At 47.1% G+C, this 21,383-nt stretch overlaps 1 protein-coding gene across 6 annotated transcripts in view; it reads left to right on the plus strand.

Moving 5' to 3' along the window:
* GDPD5 (glycerophosphodiester phosphodiesterase domain containing 5) overlaps positions 1 to 21,383 on the plus strand; it is a 163,211-nt gene that overhangs the window by 123,514 nt on the left and 18,314 nt on the right. For all 6 annotated transcript variants that reach the window (XM_057417395.1, XM_057417396.1, XM_057417394.1 and 3 more), the window contains exons 6-9: positions 2,178 to 2,276; positions 3,435 to 3,528; positions 7,595 to 7,740; positions 18,893 to 18,975. In XM_057417395.1, the coding sequence (XP_057273378.1) occupies positions 2,178 to 2,276; positions 3,435 to 3,528; positions 7,595 to 7,740; positions 18,893 to 18,975 (422 nt within the window). The remainder of the gene's footprint in view (positions 1 to 2,177; positions 2,277 to 3,434; positions 3,529 to 7,594; positions 7,741 to 18,892; positions 18,976 to 21,383) is intronic.

A 21,383-nucleotide genomic window follows, 5' to 3' on the forward strand; every position in this document is an offset into this window, starting at 1 on the left:
GGAAAGGCTGGTATGTGCAAACCACACAATTCCTCCCAGCTTTCTCCTAGAATCCTGAAAAAAAGAGCTGAGGATTGTAAACCAAGGTGGAGAAACACAAGCGAAAATAAAAGCAATAAATAGGAGCTGATGGGAGGAGGAAATGATGGAATGGAGACACTTCTGTCCTGACACCTCTGTGCCTCACAGGGCAGTGATATCAAGGGGAATTAGGGCTGTACTGAAGAAATCTGGTAGGCAAAGTCTTTTCTTGCTGCTGAATTTGGAGTTCAGCTTTAGGGGGATATAAAATGGACCAAAAGTAGATTCAATACAGGTTGTGTGCTGGTCCTTTATGATCTGGCATCTGCATTGCTGCCTCTGGCCTCGCTCCATCAGCTCCACATCCCTCTTGTGCTGCTGCCCCAGAGCTGGATCGCAACTGCAAGGGGGATATCGTGAGTAGAGGGGAAGAATAGGGTCAGAAGGTGTCTTGAATGCAGCCTCTTAGCTCGGGGATCCTCTCCTACCCATTGCAGTTGCTCTCTTGGACCCTTCTGCTGCCCCATGTGCTTTGTTCATATTCCCCAGAAGCTGTAGGCTCAGAGCAAGCTACTGCTGTCCTTTGGACACCTCTTTTGCTGTTGGCAAGTTTGCTTATAGAATCATAGAATGGTTTGGGTTGGAAAAGACCTTAGGATCATCCAGTTCCAACCCCCCTGCCATGGGCAGGGACACCTCACACTAAACCATGGCACCCAAGGCTCTGTCCAACGTGGCCTTGAACACTGCCAGGGATGGAGCATTCACAACCACCCTGCACAACCCATTCCAGTGCCTCAGCACCCTCACAGTAAAGAACTTCTTCCTTAGATCCAATCTAAACTTCCCCTGTTTCAGTTTTAACCCACCACCCCTTGTCCTGTCACTACAGTCCCTGATGAAGAGTCCATGCCCAGCATCCCTATAGCCCCGCTTCAGATATGGGCATTTAGGAAAGGAACAGCAGGTATGAACTGATGCTAAACTAGAAAGAGAATTCCTATCCTCATGTACAAAAGTGATTTCTGTAGATGTTCGGGATGGGGGTGGGGGGTTTATTTGCTTGCCAAAGGTATTAACCCAGTCTGAAATTGATGTAGAGATGTCCTATGCATCCTAGCTGATCAGTTCATTGCTGTGTGTCAGCCAGCCTGTTCTGCCCAAGTCTCCCACACAGATTTGGGATCTAGACACTACATGAGACAGAGGCATAGAGCAGCAGCGTCCTTTGAATCCAGGAGGTGTGTGGAACAGTAGAGACTGAGATACCAGACGGTGAACTGTTTCTTGATAGACAGCCCAGATTTTGGGTCTTTACAGCTGGAGTTATTTCGATGGCAGCTCTTGACAGCTTGAACTTTTTACCTTCAAAACGGGGATGACATTTTCTTTTTGACTGCTTTGCTCAGGCTCTGTGTGCTTCCATGTGGAAGGAGAGGGAGGCTGATAGGCTGGGTTTGCCATCTCGGTTCAGCCACTGTCTCACCCATCACCTCTTCTTAAGCCACAATACCTGTTGTAACTCCTCTGTCAACATGGCTTGGATGCTGTCTGCACAGATGCAGGTGAAGCCACATCCATTCACAAAGCCGTGCTTGAACCATCTCTAGACGATTTAGTGATGGAGATGCACAGCCTTGCTTAACTCATATGATCACCCTTTACTGATGCGCAGTGTTCCTTGTGCTGGGTGTGCTCAAGCTCTATGTCTGAACAGAAGTGTTGGGCAGTCAAGCTGAGCAAAGTCCACCAACCTCCCATAGCCCTCGTGCATCAGGGACTGCTGTAACAGGGGCAAGAGAGTCTGTGACCACCTCCTCAAGTTGCCCAGCAGAACCCAATCTCTATTTAAGCTGGTTTTGACCCAGCTCGTTGTCAAAGGAAATCACCTGATCTTTCCATACTACTGGCCAGAGTAAGGGACCATCCATGAACTGTGTCCTCCTGGGACTGTTCAGCCCAGTGTTACAGCTCCAGTGGTGGAAAAGGGGAGGTTATGCTGGGACAGCACACAAGCCTGACCTCTTTCCTTGTGGGTCTTAAGGCTAGTTGGTTTTAGACATTTTATTATTATTAGGTTTTATTTTACTATTAGATTTTATTATGAGATGATAATGATAGGCTGCAGGATGTGTAAATACTCTCATTTGTTGCAGATTGGCCTGGTGACAACCTTGATAACTACCGTGGTGACCATGTCATCCATAGCACAGCTCTGGGATGACGAATGGGAGATGGTATTTATTTCACTACAAGTAAGTTATCTGCAAGGATGCTTCTCAAGAGGAGAAATGGGCCACGTGCAGCTTTCTACTCTATAAAACCCTGTCTTGATGTTTGTCACTTCCAATAGTGAAGTCTTGGCAATGAGAAAGGTGGCAGCAGAACTCCCATGGAGTCCTCAAGGCCACTATCACTTTGTCTCCATCTCCTGGGCTCATAAACTCAAACCAGGGCTTGGCTGCAGACTTTGAGGTGGAAAACACTGAGTGTGACTCATAGCTGCTGGAGGGAGAGGGCAGTTCCTCCCCTTGTTTTGGCTAGCAGTGCTTGGGATGTTGGTGTCCAGCCTGGAGCGTTATGCTCATCCCAGGCTCGTGGGAGGAGTACTCTGGGTTTGTTTTCACATCGCGCATAAGTTTGTATGTATCTAAAAATGAACGCAGCTGCTGTGTTCTTGTGCTGTGGGGTGGGGAAGAACAGCACTGACACGAGTGACTAATGCTTCTGAGAAGTGCTTCTCTTCCTTGGTTGGCTCCTGTTGTTGTTTTGAGTTTAAGATTTAGACAGACAATTGGAGAACAAAAGCATTACTCAGAGGATGCTTCTCAAGCTTTCTCTCATGGTGATACAATGTGATGATACACAGTATAGTGTGTTCATAGAATGGTTTGGGTTGAAGGGACCTTAAAGCTCATCCAGTTCCAACCCCCTGTCATGGGCAGGGACACCTTCCACTGGAGCAGCTTGCTCCAAGACCTTCCTAAGAAGATTTTTGTTACTGACCCAGCCTGGCTCCAGAGCAGAGCTGCTCCAGCCCTTGCAGCATCTCTGTAGCCTCCTCTGAACTCGCTCCAACAGCTCCATCTCTCTTCCTGCTTTGACTTCTGGGCAACCTGATCTAGATGAAGATACCTCTGCTTATTGCATGGGGGTTGGAGAGGTGAGCTTTGAAAGTCCCTTCCAACCCAAACCATTCTATGATTCTTAGAGGCTTGAGTACCAAAGGCAAAGGTAGGATTTGGAAGAAGAGATACCCAAATAGGATGCAGGAGCCTAATGTGGGAGTCGTGCAACATCCAACTGGAAACGGAATGCTCTGATGCCCTCTGGAACCTGAGAGATCAGTGGATTTCCAAGGTGGTGTTGTGTTTGCAATACCTTTTTTTCTCTCCTGTTCTTGTATCCTGCAGGCCACAGCCCCTTTCTTGCATATAGGAGCACTTGCAGCAGTCACAGCCCTGTCGTGGTTGGTAGCGGGGCAGTTTGCACGCACGGAGAAAGCCAGTGAGTACCACTCGTGTCCTTGCATGATGCTCGGGGGCTGGTGGGGCATTGGGTCCTCTCCTTGGGGGGGGCAGCACTGGTTCCTTCCCAGGGCTCAGCATCCTACACCTCAGCCACAATAGGGAGGTGCATGCTCTGCTAGAGTAATCTGTGTGAAACTGGATTGGTGCATCTGGTCTAGGAATAGAATAATAGAATGGTTTGGGTTGAAGGGGCCTTAAAGCTCATCCAGTTCCAGCCCCCTGCCATGGGGAGGGACACCTTCCACTAGACCATGTTGCTCCAAGCTCTGTCTAACCTGGCCTTGAACACTGTTGAGGATGGAGCACTCACAACTTCCTTGGAATGCATCCAGATCCCATGGCTGTCAGTCTGTAGTCAGAAGCACACCTGGGCTGGAGACAAAAGGGCTATTTTAAATGATGAAGTGAATAAAAGCATTGAGATTTCGATCAGTCTGTTTTACAAAACATAAATGCACCCTCTGCCGCTAACATGCAGTATTCTCTCTATCTCATAAGCTCTTCTTCCTTCCCCTGGCTTCTTGTTCATCTGCATTTCTGGCTTTTGAAAGTCTTAATGGACTTGTTGCTTGTGGTACCGTAGCACCCAGAGGGCTCGGTAGAGATCTGGTCCTCTGATGGTTAGGTGCTTACTTAAATGCATATAAACATGGTCAAAGGTCTAAGGGAGAAGAGCTGTGAAGGTCACACTGAGCCCAGCTCTTCTTGTTGATGCTTCTCTCCACTGAAGCTCTTCTGTGCATCTCCCTTGTCCCACCTCATTGCCTGGGGCTCTCCCAAGCCTCAGCTGCTCCTCCAGGTTTTCATGTGAAATAACTTGATCCCTGTGCCCTCAGAAGTGTTTTTCTTCAGGGCATCCATGGATCTTCCCAGACATTAGTGCCAGCTCGGGAACAATGCATTTGAATGGGTATTTAACCCCCAGCGAAAAACAAGCCCTGGAAGAATTTGGCAGCACTTGAGAGACTTCCAAGAAGTGGGAGTGAAGAATGAGGAAACGGTGTCTGAAGATGGAAAGATTTTGCTCGCCAGAGAGACCTTTTTAAGCAAGAATTGCTCTGTCTTGATTTATAAATATGCCAATAAAGTTGTACCCAGTTCTTCTTAAGTATGGCCTAGCATGTAATTAGGCTGCCAGTTGAGGGGAGGATTTGTGGTGATGCCTACAGCAGAGATTGCATGTGCTCCTTCTGAATTCCTTCTGCTTTTTAACTAAGCCAGGAAGCTGTTTCCCCTTCTCTTCTTCTGCTCCTGGCTTTGTGGGCTTTGGTGTTTGAGGAAAGCATTTGATCTTGAAGTCATTTGGGGGTCATTTTACTTGTGAAGCACATCTTACCTGGAGGAGTTCACAGGCTTTTTGGTGCAGATACACTTGATGTGGCGGTGTTGAAAACGGAAGAGAAGAACTGAAATCTCTGTGAGAACCCACAGTCACTTGTAATGGGAAAATACAGTTTCATTCACTAAGAGCAATCCCCTGGAAATAGCTGGGGCAGCTGCATTGGTGCAAGTCTGTTCTTGCATCAAATCTCATTTCTTTGAGGCGTGAGTCATGAGCAACCATCTTCTTTTCTGAGCAAATTCCTCAATTTTCTTCTAATTTATGTTCATTTCCTCTATGCTACTTTATTCTCAACCTGGAGAATAGATGCTTTAAAAGTCTTTTCAAAGGTAGTATGCACTGGAATGGGTTGCCCAAGGAAGTTGTGAATGCTCCATCCCTGGCAGTGTTCAAGGCCAGGTTGGACAGAGCCTTGGGTGCCATGGTTTAGTGTGAGGTGTCCTTGCCCATGGCAGGGGGTTGGAACTGGATGATCTTAAGGTCCTTTCCAACCCAAATTATTCTATGATTCTGTGATAGTAGCTTGTTTTCAAAAGCTTGCTTCTGAGGTCAAATAGAAAACATTGTACTCAGAGCAGCCCTTGAAGCCTTGAGTAACAAATGTGAGCATGAGAAACCTGCTTTTCTTGGAGCCCAGACTAGGTTGAAATGGTAACTAGGAGCAGGAGGAGTGGGGAAAGAAGGCTTGCATCTAAGTATTGGGGTTGTCATGTTGTAGACAGTGGGAGATTTATCTGCCCTGCTTGCTTGGTGGTCACCAAGAGAGCTTTTTCCATACAGACCATCAAATTGTATATATGATGCATGTATTTCATTCTGGGGGGTTTTCTGTGGATGATCTCAGTTGCTGCATATGTGTGGCTGGGTGAGTCTTCAGCTCCATTTTAATCATACAATCCCAGACTGGTTTGGGTTGAAGGGACCTTAAAGCCCATCCAGTTCCAACCCCCTGCCAAGGGCAAGGACATCTTCCACTAGAACAGGTTACTCAAAGGCCCTGTCCATCCTGGTCATTTTAACATGACCCATGCTGGGGCATCCTCTCCTTGTGAGTGCAGTCCAGTGACCACAGTTTTTGGAAGCCCATGCATTTCACATGGTGCTTGCCTTTAGTCTGAATCTGAGACAGGTTGGACACATTGGCTTGGAGCAAGCTGCTCTAGTGGAAGATGCCCATGGCATGAAGGTTGGAATTGGATAAGCTTTAAGGTTCCTTCCAACCCAAACTATTTTATGATTCTACGTGCTGTTTAATCCCTTAGTTTCAGTACTAGGATGGAAGGAACCAGAGTCTTTGCACAGCTGAGAGTTGCTGACAATGAGGTTGGTTCTTTTCAAAGCCTGGTTGGTGCGTGGTGTTCTTGGGGTGAGCAGAAATGGGGTCAGGACCACATCCTGTGTCCATCTGGAGGTTTTGATGCTGGTAGAGCACAACTCCAGAGTACCGTGCCTTTATGGTGCAGGACACAGCATGAGCTCACTTAGCACGATGCCATTGAGTGCCTTGAATGCTCTCTGGGTGATTGACCTCCTTTCCACAGGGGGAAAGATTAGCTGGCAAAGTTACTCGTGTTACTTTCTGGCTCATAGGAACATGCTTGAATGAGGCTATCAGGTGGTGGAAGCAAACCCACCTTGTTTATGGGTGAAACCAGATCAGTTGTGGTCAGGACCAGACTCTGTCCTTCCCCTTTAAAACCCCACCTTCTCCATCATGTACCCATTGCAAGAATTTGATTTAAAGGATATTTTGGAGGCTTTCCCTCAAGTTCCAATGCCTGAATGAGTTTTCAAAAAAAATCATAATTATTAAAATAAGAATTCAAGTTTTTTGCTTTAATATCTGTGGTTTCAAGTGACTCCAAATCGCTCAGGAGTTCAAAGGTGCCTGTTGTTCTTTATAAGGAACTCACGTCTGTGGGGTACAAGGGTGTCTCTGTTGCACTGTCAGCACCTTTGAGAGATTCCCAGAGACTTTGGACCTTGTGGGAAGTCGCTGGTAGCTGGGAGATGGGAGGCAGAGCTCTTCATCTAGCCCCAAGCATTGCAGCTGATACTCTCTTAGCTGCATTTGCTGGTGCTGTAATACAGTTGCTTGTGGAGACTTTGGGTAGAGCAGCACCATCACACCCCAAGGATTTCTTTAAACTATCCATTTTATTCAGTAAATTATTATTGCAAATTAAAAGCAGCTCTGCTGGCACAGATCTTAATGCAGAAGCAGTTAAAGTGGCTCTACCCTGCCTGAAATGGGTGGTGTTGGTGAACCACCAATGGAGACACAGGTGGTGTAAATGCAAGTGATAAATGCACCATCATGATAACCATGGCTTATTTATAGGTGTATTTACCTGGTGCTCTATTTCTGCTGTCAGGAAGGGCAACACTTGGTGCTGTTCCACCCGATGGGCTGGAAATCAGCAGTGGTTTGGGCTACATTGCAAGGACCATGGGAGGGGGCATGGGACTGGGTGATCTTAAGGTCCTTTCCAACCCAAACCCTTCCATGATTCTATGACTTTAAGCAATTCACTTAACTTGTTTCTCCAATACAAAATGAAGTGAAAACCTCCCTCAGGACTTGATGAGCAAAAAGATCTCTTGTGTGGAGGAAGATGAAGGTGCATTGACTTCTCTCCTGTGGTGTGAGAAGGTCAGGACCAAGGTTGTCACCAGTTCTTTCTCCCTCTTTCCGTCTCAGCTTCTCAGATGTTGATGTTCACGGCATACCTCGCAGTTGTAGTTGCACTTTACCTCGTCCCCCTCACCATCTCATCCCCTTGCATAATGGAGAAGAAGGCTCTGGGACCAAAGCCAGCCATCATAGGTCACCGCGGAGCACCAATGGTGAGTAGTCTGATATTGTTAGTACTTGTTGTCTTGTTCTACCATCCTTTGCACAGGCAGAACTGGATCTGATGGTCTCCAGGCTGCTCTCCAGAGAATATATATGACAAATAGAGCTTTGAGGCACCCCTCCTGGCTAGGATTACAGTGGTGGTAATTCAGTGCATGAGCCCAGAGTCGAGTCACGCCCCAGCTGTTCCAGATGCCTTTCAAACAAAAGGCTTTGCTAAGGGTGGTTTGTGCCACTGCATCTTTCTGGCTGCTGGTTCTGCTGGTTTTTGCTCTCCATGCTTGGCCCTCGAGCTGCAGCAGGAGAAGTTCGTGGTATTCTTTATTACTTTAGAGCTCGAGGGCTCTGCCTCCATGTCCTTTGCAGGACCTCACCAGCCATGGTTAAACTCAGCTCCCAGCAAGATGCCTCGAGTATGTGGCAGTGTGCAATAAGATACAAACAAGCTGTGCTTGACCCTGTATGACTGCATGGTGCTCTTGCATTGCAGGCCATCATGAGACAGGGTGAGGTGATGAAACATTCCTGTCATCTGCCTCCGGGTAGAGCTTGAAATCGTAATCATAGAGTTCTTCTCTGAAGTTTCTGGACATGTGCAGGCTAAATATGGAGTGTAGTGGCTGGGATAAGGCTGTCCTGTAGAATTTAGGTCTCCAGTTTGGGTGCTTCTGTACCGACGTGTGTTGAATGGTTGCACCTCTGTCTCTTTCTGCTGGTTGATTGTCTTCAGACTAGACAGCCTACTGTAGAGTAGGCAAATGTACTTTATATATGTATATTTTAAGGTGCCTAACTAATTTTTTTGCTGACATTCAAAGCAGTAAAAATATCTGTATGGACTGTCAGAAGCTATTTGGCATGTTGGGATGTTCTTGAGCTGCTCTCCAAGCTCAAAAGTGCGTGCAAAGAGTTTGCTAGGGGACATAAATGCCTAACACGACACAAGTATTTTAGTTCACTTTAATGATGACTTTCTTTAAGCAGTCCCTTGAAATGCCAGCTTAATTTGTGTCACTCTTTACTACATTGCCCCTGGGTGGTGGAATGAAGTTCTAGGCATGGGAAATGGTTTTTCCATGCATGGTTTGTACCTACCATGAAGGCCAGAAGCAGCCAAGTGAGAACCTGGGGTCCGCATGCTTCCTGTGCATTAGGAAGTCACAAAAGCTGTTGGATGAGCTCTTAGGCAGAAGCTCTTCCCTGGGAGGGTGCTGAGGCGCTGGCACAGGGTGCCCAGAGAAGCTGTGGCTGCCCCATCCCTGGCAGTGTCCAAGGCCAGGTTGGACACAGGGGCTTGGAGCAAGCTGCTCTAGTGGAAGGGGTCCCTGCCCGTGGCAGGGGTCAGACCTGGAGGAGTTTTAAGGTCCCTTCCAACCCAAACCACTATGGGATTCTATGGTTCCAGTGCAGCTCCCAGGCTTGTGTGCCCCTCATAGCCTTCTAAAGAAGGATTTCTTCTGCAGTTTAGTTTCTATCTTCCAGCTAGTTTACATTAACCTTATCTGGAGTTAGAATCCCAGCAGAGTTTGGCCCTTTGCTTTGCTTCATGTTCTTCGGAGCCAGCAAGCACTCCTTGCAGGGTGGAACAAACCTACCTAGGAGGATGCTGCCTGCATGTCGGGGTACTGAGTTGCATAGGCTGACCAAGAGCCGGGGTGGAGAACAGTCAGTGCTGGGTGTGGAACTGTGTCATTCATCAGGGTGCTGAACTTCCCCTTCAGCATTCCCAATACACAGAGCCAGTTGTCCATTAGCAGCAGATGGTTTGCTCTGACACCCACAAGAAGCAAGATTGGAGGCTACCAAGTCTTGTTCCAACCTCCAAGCAATAGTCCACATGTCCCACGATGAGTTGGCAATGGGTTTATCCAACTGCTTTGCCTTTGCTGCATGTGTGGTGAGTGCTCTTGAGTAGCAAAGCTGAGGTGGGATGAGAGAGATGAAGCCCACAGATGGTCAAAGCTTCCTTCTACTTCCATCTATGCTCAGCTTTTCCCTGTAGCAAATGACAGTTTGAGTTTGAAGAGCTCCAGCTGCGGTACGTAGTCCTCAGGTGGTACTAAGTCATATTTGCTTGGAAACTAGTGATTTTCAAGCCTTGCCAGAAAGCATTTCTGCTCGTTCAGTCTCGTTTCACAGGGCTTCTTGCTTTGCTTTTGCTGTTGAGCCCAACTGTCTGCAGATTGTGTTTGGAGAAACGGAGCCAAGTCAAGCTGGAGAGGAGGAAATAGCCTAGAGAAGAGTCTGGAGTCTGGGCTATAGGATACAGACCTGCCTTGGGCAATGTCTGCAGCGCCTGGGAGTTTGGGGCCTGAGGTGAAGTTAGATCTGGTGGGACTGGAGAGGATAAAAAGCAGTGCAGTATTTGCCTTCAAATCCCCTGAAGCAAGGCAAATGTGATTCTCTGTGCAGGCAAACGTGCTCTGATCGAGCCTGGTAGCTGGCTGCTTCACCCGTCTGGCAGGACGGGGTCCAGAATAGCATCATAGACTGGTTTGCGTTGGAAGGGAGTTTATGTTGCGTTTGTACATCCAATGTTCTTGTACTAGAAAGACACGAGTACAGCTGACTGCTCTTCCGACAAAAGCCACTGAAGGAGATGCATGGCCTGGCTGAAGATGCTTGCTGTCCTGAAATAAAGGGGGTTTGGGGTACATGAGGCAAAAAGTGGTGAAATGGAGTTTCCTAGGAAAGCTGTGGATAGTGATCCATCAGTGCATGCAGTCTGCTCCTCAAACAGGGGCAATGATATTCCTCTGTGCTCCTCTCTGCTTCCCTCCATGCATGCACACACCCTGTCTCTCTTCTCTTGTCCCTTTAAGGTATTTAAAAGCATGGTGTCTGTGAATGCAACTCATGGTGTCTGTGAATGCAACTCAACTGCTGTTCTTGTTCTGTGGAGGAAAGAAGTGAGGAGCAGAGGCCATACGGCTCATAGAATTTGTCTTGGAGCACTCAGGAGGGAAAAAGCCCTTGCATTTGAAGTGGCAAGAGAAAATACCTCCCATATGAAGTTAGGCTGAGAAAGTTGGGGCTGTTCAGCCTGGAGAAGCTGCATGGAGACCTCAGAGCAGCTTCCAGTATCTGAAGGGGGCCTATAGGGATGCCGGGGAGGGACTCTTCATCCGGGACTGTAGTGATAGGACAAGGGGTGATGGGTTCAAACTGAAACGGGAAGTTTAGACTGGATATAAGGAAGAAGTTCTTTCCTGTGAGGGTGCTGAGGCACTGGAATGGGTTGCCCAGGGAGGTTGTGAATGCTCCATCCCTGGCAGTGTTCAAGGCCAGGTTGGACAGAGCCTTGGGTGCCATGGTTTAGTGTGAGGTGTCCCTGGCCATGGCAGGGGGGTTGGAACTGGATGATCTTAAGGTCATTTCCAACCCGAACTCTCCTATGAAAATAGGAAGCCATCCTGGCATCCGTACCCAGATGAAGCGTGTCTTTGTGGTGCAGGAGAGCTGCTGGTCCCACACTGGCTGACCCTTTGTTGTAGCAGTACCACTCCTCCAAGCCACATCCCTTCATTATCATCCTATTCCCCCTCCCAAGCTTTAATTCTCTCTTAGAAAGGCTCTTCTGCTTGACTCCTCCTACCTTCCCTTGCCTAAATGTCATCCAGTCCTGGCCACTGTTCGCTATGCTAATGTCCATTGCCAGCAGGGTGCTAGCTGAAAAACCTTTCTCCTAGCAGGTGCTTAGTTAATCAATCGGCTTCTTTTCAAAGGCTCTTTTAGAATGAATTATTCATCCTCCAGATCCATTTTTGCCCTTCTGGACTCCCATGAGGAGAGCATCAAGGTTGTAGCAGGAATGTGCTTGGAATTGAGGGTTCCATCCATCACTTGGTGTGTGTTGGTTGGAAAGGGTCTTGTCCTGATGGGTACAGCAATCGTCTGACACCCCAAAACATGAAATATGTATTTTTTCACATTAATATGTTGAACTTTTCTGGTGATTTCATAAGCAGGTATCTGTTGTCTTTGGTCTTCCACCTTTTTTTATTCTTCCTCCAGATATCTAATTCCTTTTTGTCTCCAATGACAAACAGACTTGACTGTGTTCTCCCTGTGCTGGCACATATTGTCCTTATGCTGAGAATAGGTAAAACAAGGGTAGAAGGTAAAAGCTGGGAACGAATCTGAGATGGGAATGAGGAACTGTCATTTGCCATTTAAAGTCTTCTCCCAAGTGTCTTTCTTCAAATGGTGCTTCAGGTTGAGGCACGTTGTCTTTGCTTTTGAGATCTGAAGGTGGTGTCCAAAGTGTTGATTCCTACTTGCTTTTAGGTTGTTAGTCCTATATACATTCCATATAAAAATCATTAGGCTCCTCATGATGGCCTTTGATTTCAAATGGTAGGTAAATCACCCAAAGGATTAATGATAGCAAGGACTTAGTTGAGCAAGAGCTGCATCTATCTCCTTGGAAACCTTCACGAAGTGTGGAAACTCATCCCTTTACTGGGACCAAAGAGGTGGTGGTTGGTCCAAAACCTGTGCAAACCATTCAGACGTGTCAGAGGTAAGACCAGCTCTTGATTTCAGAGCTCGAGGCTACAAATAGCATCAGAATGAACTCTTTTGGCAAACCACACGTACAGCTGGGGTTTGGCATGTCTTAACAGCGATGGATGCGGTGCTCATGCTGTTGAGCTCCTTCCTGCACGACACATGATGCCCATCTCCTTGCTGAGCACGGACACTGTGCTGAGAGGAGGGTTTTCAGCCATGCTGACTCATTGGCTTTGCACAGTTCCAGAGTGGAAAAGTACCCATTGCAATAGGACAAAGCGTGTTGGTGGGAAGCCAGCGTTTAATTGCGCTGAGGGTTGCCTGTTGGGTTATTGCATGGGAATGTTTTGCCTCAACAGGGAGCGTGTCCTGCTGTTCCTGGGAAAACTCCAGCAAATATGGCCTTGCACATGTGGAGTTCACAGAATCCCAGCCTGGTTTAGGCTGAAGGGACCTTAAAGCTCCTCAAGCTCCAGCCCCTGCCATGGGCAGGGACCCCTTCCACTGGAGCAGCTTGCTCCAAGCCCCTGTGTCCAACCTGGCCTTGAGCACTGCCAGGGATGGGGCAGCCACAGCTTCTCTGGGCACCCTGTGCCAGCGCCTCAGCACCCTCCCAGGGAAGAGCTTCTGCCTAAGAGCTCATCTCAGTCTCCCCTCGGGCAGGTTAAAGCCATTCCCCTTGGCCTGGCCCTACAGGCCCTTGTCCAAAGCCCCTCTTCCAGCTTTCCTGCAGCCCCTTTAGGCACTGGGAGCTACTCCAAGTTCTCCCTGGAGCCTTCTCTTCTCCAGGCAAACTTGTTTTGGTTTTGGGACTTTTTGACACCTGAACCAAAGCCTCCAATATACGTTGGTGTTCTCCCAGAGATGCCTTTTTGTCATCTTGTGGTGCCAACTATAGATAGAAACAGTAATGAATACTTCTGGTTCAGATCATGGCTTATTGGAGAGCTTTCAACTGTTGAAGAAGAGCTGGTTATTTCTTTCTATCATTTGAGAGGAGATTTTCTTCTTGATGGTTTTGAGGGCCTTTATTTCGTCTTATTTTGGGTGCCAAAACTTTGCTACCACCTCTTTGGGATGACTTTGAGGGCTCTGAAGTACTTTGGTTTGTACTGTTTGTGCTGCTGAAAAGCATTTGCTTTGCTGTATATCTTGTGCACAGCCACCTACTAGAAATATGGCCAGTTAACCTGTCTGTTGGTCTAATCGATAGTAACAATCACAATTAGCATCTTCTGTCAGACCTGGAGAAAGGCTTGTGTTCATTGATATGCAACTGCCTAAGGTCAGGAAGTCTTTCATTAAATCAAACTGCAGCTTTTTGTGTGTGCAGTACAACAGTAATGTGTTATCTCCTGCATGTAGGTATATCTGAAGGTGGCTACAAGGATGCTGGGGAGGGACTCTTCATCAGGGACTGTAGGGATAAGACAAGGGGTGATGGGTTCAAACTGAAACAGGGGAAGTTTAGGTTGGAGATAAGGAAGAAGCTCTTCCCTGGGAGGGTGCTGAGGCGCTGGCACAGGGTGCCCAGAGAAGCTGTGGCTGCCCCATCCCTGGCAGTGTTCAAGGCCAGGTTGGACACAGGGGCTTGGAGCAAGCTGCTCTAGTGGAAGGGGTCCCTGCCCGTGGCAGGGGGTGGAGCTGGATGAGCTTTAAGGTCCTTTCCAACCCAAAACATTCTGTGATTTCTGCTTACGAATTTATCCTGTTGGCCAAAGCAATCCTTTTTCATTTTCTCTTTTTGTCTTGTGCTCTTGTCACTTCCTTTTGATCTACTTGAGCTGTTCCCAGAAATGGCAGATGCGGATTTCCTCTAAAATACCTTGAATTCATCGGGATTAAAGACATATTTCATTTTCTGTTTTAAACAGTATTGTTATTGCCTCATAGTGACCTGATACAATGGGGCACGAATGCTGAAATCCAACGTCCTGGCAGATCCCACCCCATACAAGGAACACCAAAGGGTGTCTTTTTATGGAAGGAAAATACAGTTTTCCAGGTATTACCTTGTGTTATCAGCCCAGTTATTGTCTCATGAGGAGATTGAGACTGGAAAGGAGAGATAAAGAACATGAAAACACCAAAAATGATGCTCATGTTTACAGAAAGATGAGAAAGTATCTTTAAAGCCTATTGATGGAGCAAGCATCCAATCCTTTAGTGCAGCTCAGCGCACAGTGCAGGGGAATGACTTCAGTTCTCCTGTGCAAGCTTCTTCGGTAGCATCCCCAACACGCAAATGATGCAGTGATTTGTGATGGTGGTTTCTGGAGACCTGGCTAATTAAAGGAGAAACACAGTGTAGTGATGTCCACCTCTGGCAAGGCTACCCTGCCCTGACTAGCACGTTGCTATAATCTTCATTAAGGAAGGTCCAAAGCTCTCGACTCCATTTGAACACACTTGCCATTGACTTCTAAGCATAAAAATAGTCAGAATGAGTCAATTCAAGGGTAGTTCTCTAGGAATCACTTGCTGTGTCTCTGTGAGCAGAAAGCAATGGAAGTAACCTGAGTTTTGCAAGGGATGAGCCTATCAAACCAAGTGTGAACAGCCACTTGAAACCTTGCACAGGGTCTGTCTGGCTTGCAGTGGGTGTTGGTGTGGTGTATATAGGAGAGAGGTTTGGGGGTGAAATCCTTGCATTGTGTCCCAGGGCTGCCTTTACTTTAGCACTGGGTTACTTTAGTAATTGATTGCATCCAATCAATGCACCGATGCAAACCTGGGTTTAGGTTTTAGACACTAGAATGTATTGGATCAAGGAGGAAACTTATACAACAAACTGGACGGAGCCAGAGAGTAATCTAAGCAGGAAAATTATGCATTTATTTATAGTTATTGCAGTTTTGCTGCGAAGCCTTTTAACAAAAGCTTAGCATTCAGCAAGTAATTCCTGTGCCAGCAACTGTCCCACTTGGCTGCATCTCTACTTAAAACATGCTGATTTGGGGCTTCACTCCCTCCTTCTTGTAGGGAAACAGGCTGGGATGATGGAAATACATCTCAGATTTTCCCTTTTCACAATAGATTCATATTGCAGGGGATATGAATCCCCCCCCACAAAAAAAGCCTGCCTCCAAAGTAGTGCCAGGAGAGCCTCTGGGAATAGGGACAGGGTTAAAACTGCTTTCCTTGCTTTCTGCTTGACCTTTACTAGGTTACTCACCCATTGGTGAGTGGCTTGTTCAGTCCCTTCAAGGCTAGGATTGACCAAGAGGCTTGGAAACCAGGGAGGGCAGCTTTCTGCATCACTGATGGACTCATTTGGAGATGCTATTATTTATATCAAGATAAGTGGCTCTGGCCAGGTTAGGAGCTTACCCACCACGTGCTCACAAGAAGATGACGTCTTTGCCTGCGAGGCTTACGTATAATCTACTTTTCAAAAGCTTCTGACACACAGGGAATCAGGCTGCCGAGTAATAGCATTGTGGTGTTATAGAGACTGCCCAGCACACATAGGGCATGGCGTTATGGAGAGCTCTTCTGCTGACATCCGTGCTGTTTGCTGATTCAGAGCAGGGAGAGATGTTCATCCATCCGTGATGCTCTTCACTTCCAGTGGTCTTGTGATGAAGATGAGCCAGCCATATGTGGAAGTTTGCAGTTCAAGTGTGATATCTAAACTATCAATGCAAGATCAGTACTGTGTCATCAGAAATGGTCACAGATAGGTACTGGAAGTTTATGCAATTCATAGTTGAAGTTATATACATAAAAACCTAAAGGGGGGGGGAAAGGGAAACTTCAGGTGCAATATAAACATGTTATATGTTTTATATATAGCAGCCTTCCAATACCTAAAGAGGGGTTACAAGAGACCTGGAGAGGGGCTTGGGACAAGGGCCTGTAGGGCCAGGCCAAGGGGAATGGCTTGAACCTGCCCGAGGGGAGACTGAGCTGAGCTCTTAGGCAGAAGCTCTTCCCTGGGAGGGTGCTGAGGCGCTGGCACAGGGTGCCCAGAGAAGCTGTGGCTGCCCCATCCCTGGCAGTGTTCAAGGCCAGGTTGGACACAGGGGCTTGGAGCAAGCTGCTCCAGTGGAAGGGGTCCCTGCCTGTGGCAGGGGTTGGGGCTGGAGGAGCTTTAAGGTCCCTTCCAAACCAAACCAGGCTGGGATTCTGTGATGTTACAGCTTCAAAGTGCGTATTCCTATAGAACAGTCTCAAATGTTGTTTCCTCTGCACAGCTGCATTTTCAACCCAGGGCTGACCAGAGTTTTGTAGGTTTATCTGTCTCTCATTAGGGTTATATTCCTGGGAAAGGAATGGATGTGCCTCATAAATGACCAGCCACACGCAGTCCTCAATGGGATCCAGTTAAGTTTCACCCTTACTGAAGAGTGAAGCTTAGTCTGCAATCTCTGTAGGGGCTAGAGATGAGGCAGGAGTGGAATACTCCACTCCTGGGGCTGGGATCACTTTAACTCCATGGGGTTAAGCTCAGTAGCAGCTGCCTTGAATGCTGAGGATGATGGGACTGTCATAGTGCACTGAGTTTTAAAACTCAGTGAGTATCTCAGTTTTTGACTCACCGCAGGCTGTATTATAGCGTTACATGCATGAACATCACTACTATAGGATCATATAATCAACTAGGCTGGAAAAGACCTGATAGATCATTAAGTCACGTAAAGAGATGGTGCTCAGGCATTGGAAGAGGCTGCCCAGGGCAGGGCTGCAGTGTTCACACCCCATGGAGACGAGGCCTCAGTGCCATGGGGCAGTGGTGGCCTTGGCAGTGGTGGGCAATGGTTGGACTGGATGAGCTTAAAGGGCTTTTCCAACCTGGTCGATTCTGTGATTCTATGGACTTGTGTTGCATCTACCCAGCATCATCCTGACAGGCTGGTGGTCTTGTGTTGCCCTTTGGTTTCTCTAGCTCAGCTATCTATTGTTTAAAGACTACTCACTTTATTGCCCTGTGATTGCTGCCGTCTCCGTAAGCAAACATTGAGCATTACCCTGTGGAAAGGGCATCACCTTGCCCTGTTCCCCTTGGGAGGGGAAACCCAAGATGCTGAAAGCCACCCAAGGAGATAGAGCAAATCCGATGGGATCTCCAGATCTTTGTGCCTGCTGCTCCCTGCTGACAGCTCTGAGCATCGTGCAGCTACTGCAACAAGCTCTTTTAGCCCGACCTTGTGTGACCCAGCGCTGGGTTGTACCAGTGTGTGTGATGGGGGTGTTGACTCTGCCTTCACCTAGACAAGCCAGGCTTTGACTGGGAGCCTTTTTGGGAAGATAACGTGGCTCTGTGTCGCCTTGGAACAAACAGAAATGAACCAGTATTGATGGTGGCTTGAGCCGGAGGAGTTGAGTGGAGAGATACCGGAGCTATGCGAAGGTTGTTGCTGACATTAGCTCTGATGATTGTACCCTAAAGCTCTGCTGACCCAAGCACTGAAGGTGATCAGCTTATAAAAAGCAAGTGATTTTCAGAGACACCTTAAACTCTCGAGCGGGTTTTTATTGTGCATATTTCATGGTGTATTTAGGCCTTAGTTCTAATTATTCCTCTTCCGAATGCCATGAAAATCATGGCTTGTGAATGCTCCTTGCGTCTTGATGGGAACCTACTGATGCTGGTGGTGCAGAGATGGGTGGAAAATGGGGTTAGAGGTGCCCTAAGCCTGAAAGCAAATTGGAAACCAGAAAAGCTTTAAAACTAGCTTTATTTTGATGTGCTTGTGTTTCAGTGCAGAAAACTTGGCAGTATTTCCTCCATAGTTGTGGTGGTTTGTATCTGGTGTGCCCGGTATTGGTTTATGGCTATTTTGGGGCTAGCTACTGTATTGGTTTGTAGAAAACCAAAGTGTTTGCTTTCACGCTGTGTTGCTTTTAAACAAACCCAAATCTTGTTACCATCTGCTCCATTCCACAGGATGAAATACGAGGTAAGTTATGAGTCCTCATCCACAATAGCCATGGGGATACATTTTCAAGGCTTAAAGATATTTTTCTAGTTGCTAAACTAACTAGACCATTTGTTACTAGAGGAATGATCAGATTTTGAGTCTGAGCAATAGATGACTTGATTGAATGAGTAGATGTGGAAATAAAACGTGCTACAGAACCTTTGTTGCAGTTGTTCTCCATGGTATGGATAATACTCTGGTTTATGGGCTTTCTTCTTGCTATAATGATGTTGTAATCGCTGTTTACTTAGAGCAGTAGGAGAATGAAGAACTGTTAAGCTATTTTAATAGCTGTAGATATAACCCATGGATAGAGAATTGGCATCACATTAACAACTGCTTCATAGGGATCTCCAGCAAGCCACTGTTGGGAACCACGCTGATGAGGAAATCTCTCATACACTAATATTGCACCAGACCTTGAGCTCATGGGTTTCTGGTATTGCAGGTCATAATAGCTCTGCATTGAACTCTCTGTGTGAGAAGACCATCAATGGAGTTAAATGCGCTGGTCATCTTCAGACTTCAGTAAGATGCAATCCTGCCTGAGGGATGCTGGTACTCCAGTGTAACTGGCTGCTATGGAGTCTGCAAACCAAGATTGTCTTGGCTCCCTAATATGTCTAAATCTTCCTCTCAGCATCCACTACTTCATAAACTCTTCACTGAGTATTAATCTCTCATTGTTTTTTATTTCCCCCCATAGCTGGCACCAGAAAACACTCTGATGTCCTTCCAGAAGGCAGTGGAGCAGAAGATGTATGGAGTCCAAGCTGATGTTGTACTGAGGTAAGCCAGTGTGCTCTTCAGTCTGAGGCTCTCAGTGGATGGCCCAATCCATGCAGATGGGTCTTTCCTATCTGCTGTGTGTCTGGTTACTGCTGCTTTTTCCCATTGAAAGGGGCTCTCGTGATCAACACCTCTGATAACTCCTAGCTGTGTCTCCATTTGTAATGCACAGAGGATGCTAATGGTTTCCTTGAGATGACGATTGAAGGTGAAGTTGTCCAGGTGGAAGAGCCTGGACACCTTTCCTGTGAAATTCATCTTCGTTTGCAGGAAGACAAGACCAATTTAGTGACATTTAGAGAGGGTTATTTCAAGATCTGTTCATTGTTCCAGGAGCTTGATAATTCTTCAATACTCATTCCTTCTCTGAGCTATGTTTTTTGCATGAATTACATAGATGTGCAAGAGGGCATAAGTGGCACGAAGGGAGCTGTAATGCCTTATCTTGGTGATCACAGAATTCCAGACTGGTTTGGGTTGGAAAGGACCTCAAGATCATCCAGTTCCAACCTCCTGCCATGGGCAGGGACACTTCACACTAGACCATGGCACCCAAGACTCTGTCCAACCTGGCCTTGAGCACTGCCAGGGATGGAGCATTCACCAGTTCTCCGGGCACCCTGTTCCAGCGCCTCACCACCCGCACAGGGAAGAACTTCTTCCTTGTATCCAACCAGAACGTCCCCTGTTTCAGTCTGAGCCCATCACCCCTTGATCCCTCAGTTTCTTTCAGTTCCAGTTATAAACACAAGAAAGACTCAAAGCTCCTATTTTTCCCTGACCACGTTAGAGGTTGGTGTTGATGGAAAGATCTTTTTGCCTGGTGGAAGATGGGCTTCTGAAGGTTAAATGTTACGGGGCTTATTTTTATCTTTGTATAATTGTTTGAGAACAAAAGCTAAAGTAGTTTCTTCCCACTTAGGAGTGGAAGGTCGCTGTGGAAAGATGAAGTGTGAATTGGGATGTATGTGATGCAATTCCTGTTCTTTCCAAACTTAGTTCATTAACAGTTGTGAAGGGACAACTGCTTGCCTGCCCAGACAAGCACTTCACTCACATGGCTGAATCAGTTGCTTCTGTTAGCACAGGCCAAGGAGAAAAGTGGACTTTTGGGAGGAGGAGAGCTGGAAAAGCTCCAAGAGCTTTCCCTGTTGCCACTCATCAGCTATCCCAGAGGAGCACTCCAAGCATCCATAGCTTAATGCCCTTGATGGCCCACTTATCTGAGGCCCTCTCAAGGAGAACTCTATAAAAAGAGGACTCCATTGACCTTCAGACCAAAAAGTGAGTTATCCATACAGCTGGCAGCAGCTTTGGGAAGGGTTTGTGCACAAGACCTATTGCTCTCCTTATCCCATTGAGAGATGCTCTTTGTGCCTGTGTCTCGATGGGTCCAGGATATCCCTCCTGGGATGTCTTCATGTTCTTCTAGGCATGTATTTGCCATGGGTGAGCTGCTTGGACATGCACTCAGACCCATCACACCCTGCTCCTTACCCATCACAGACCCTAAATGGGGTGGCCCTGGTTATAAAGCCAACTTTGCTTCAAGCAGCAGCACAGTCTCCCTGTGTGTTCCTCTCATCCCCTACCTCCCCTCGCATCTCTTCTAAAGCTCTGATTTCTGTCTCTGAAGTACTTTTAGCCAGCCTGTGCCTGTAATAGGTTGTGGTTAGACTTGAGTAGCGCTGAGTGACTCTGTAAAGGGAAGGATTAGAAAGGAAAGGAGCAAATGTGAAGTGCCCTCATAGGTTTTCCACACTGCGGAGGCTTAACAGTATCTGACGATGCTGTGCTATGAGATGTTAAGACTTGAGCTCCTATCTCCCTTAAACACTCCACGCTTTTAATTCTGCAGTTGCTTAGCTTATTTTCTTCTTTTTAACTGTATTTATTAAAGCCCCTTGTGACTGCAGCAGCGCAGTGTGCTGCTGAGCATGGTATTGCTGTGTCAGCGTGGTGCTGTGGGTTGGGGAGGAAGTTGTTGGCACACTGCATGCTAGAAATAGCAAACAAAGATGCCAGTGGCCTTTGTGATAAGGGACTTCTGCAGGCAATGGTGAAGCAGAGGCAGCATTTGCTCCATCATCTACAAGTGAGGTTTTCCCTCTGGCTCTCGGGGTGAGTGCTGTGACTTGGCTCCTCATTCAGATGGGGTTTGTATTGAAACCTCATCTCATTTCCAGACCTTATCTGAATCTCCCATGATGAAGACGGGCTCCTTGCTTAGGAAAATGTCCTTGTAATCAGGCTGGGTTTATCTTGATTCCTGAGTGCAGACAATATTCCCCTGCACTGGATAGAAACCATCACTGCCTTGTGTGGTGTTATCACTGATTCAATCACAGAAAATGGAGTGGAAGAAAGCTTAAAGAGCACTTTTGGCTTCCCAGAACCATTTTTAAGCC

The sequence above is a fragment of the Pezoporus wallicus genome, unplaced genomic scaffold (genome assembly GCF_028554395.1).
Source record: "Pezoporus wallicus isolate ANWC-B61680 ecotype Strahan unplaced genomic scaffold, APGP_CSIRO_Pwel_v1 contig_13838, whole genome shotgun sequence".
NCBI lineage: Eukaryota > Metazoa > Chordata > Aves > Psittaciformes > Psittacidae > Pezoporus > Pezoporus wallicus.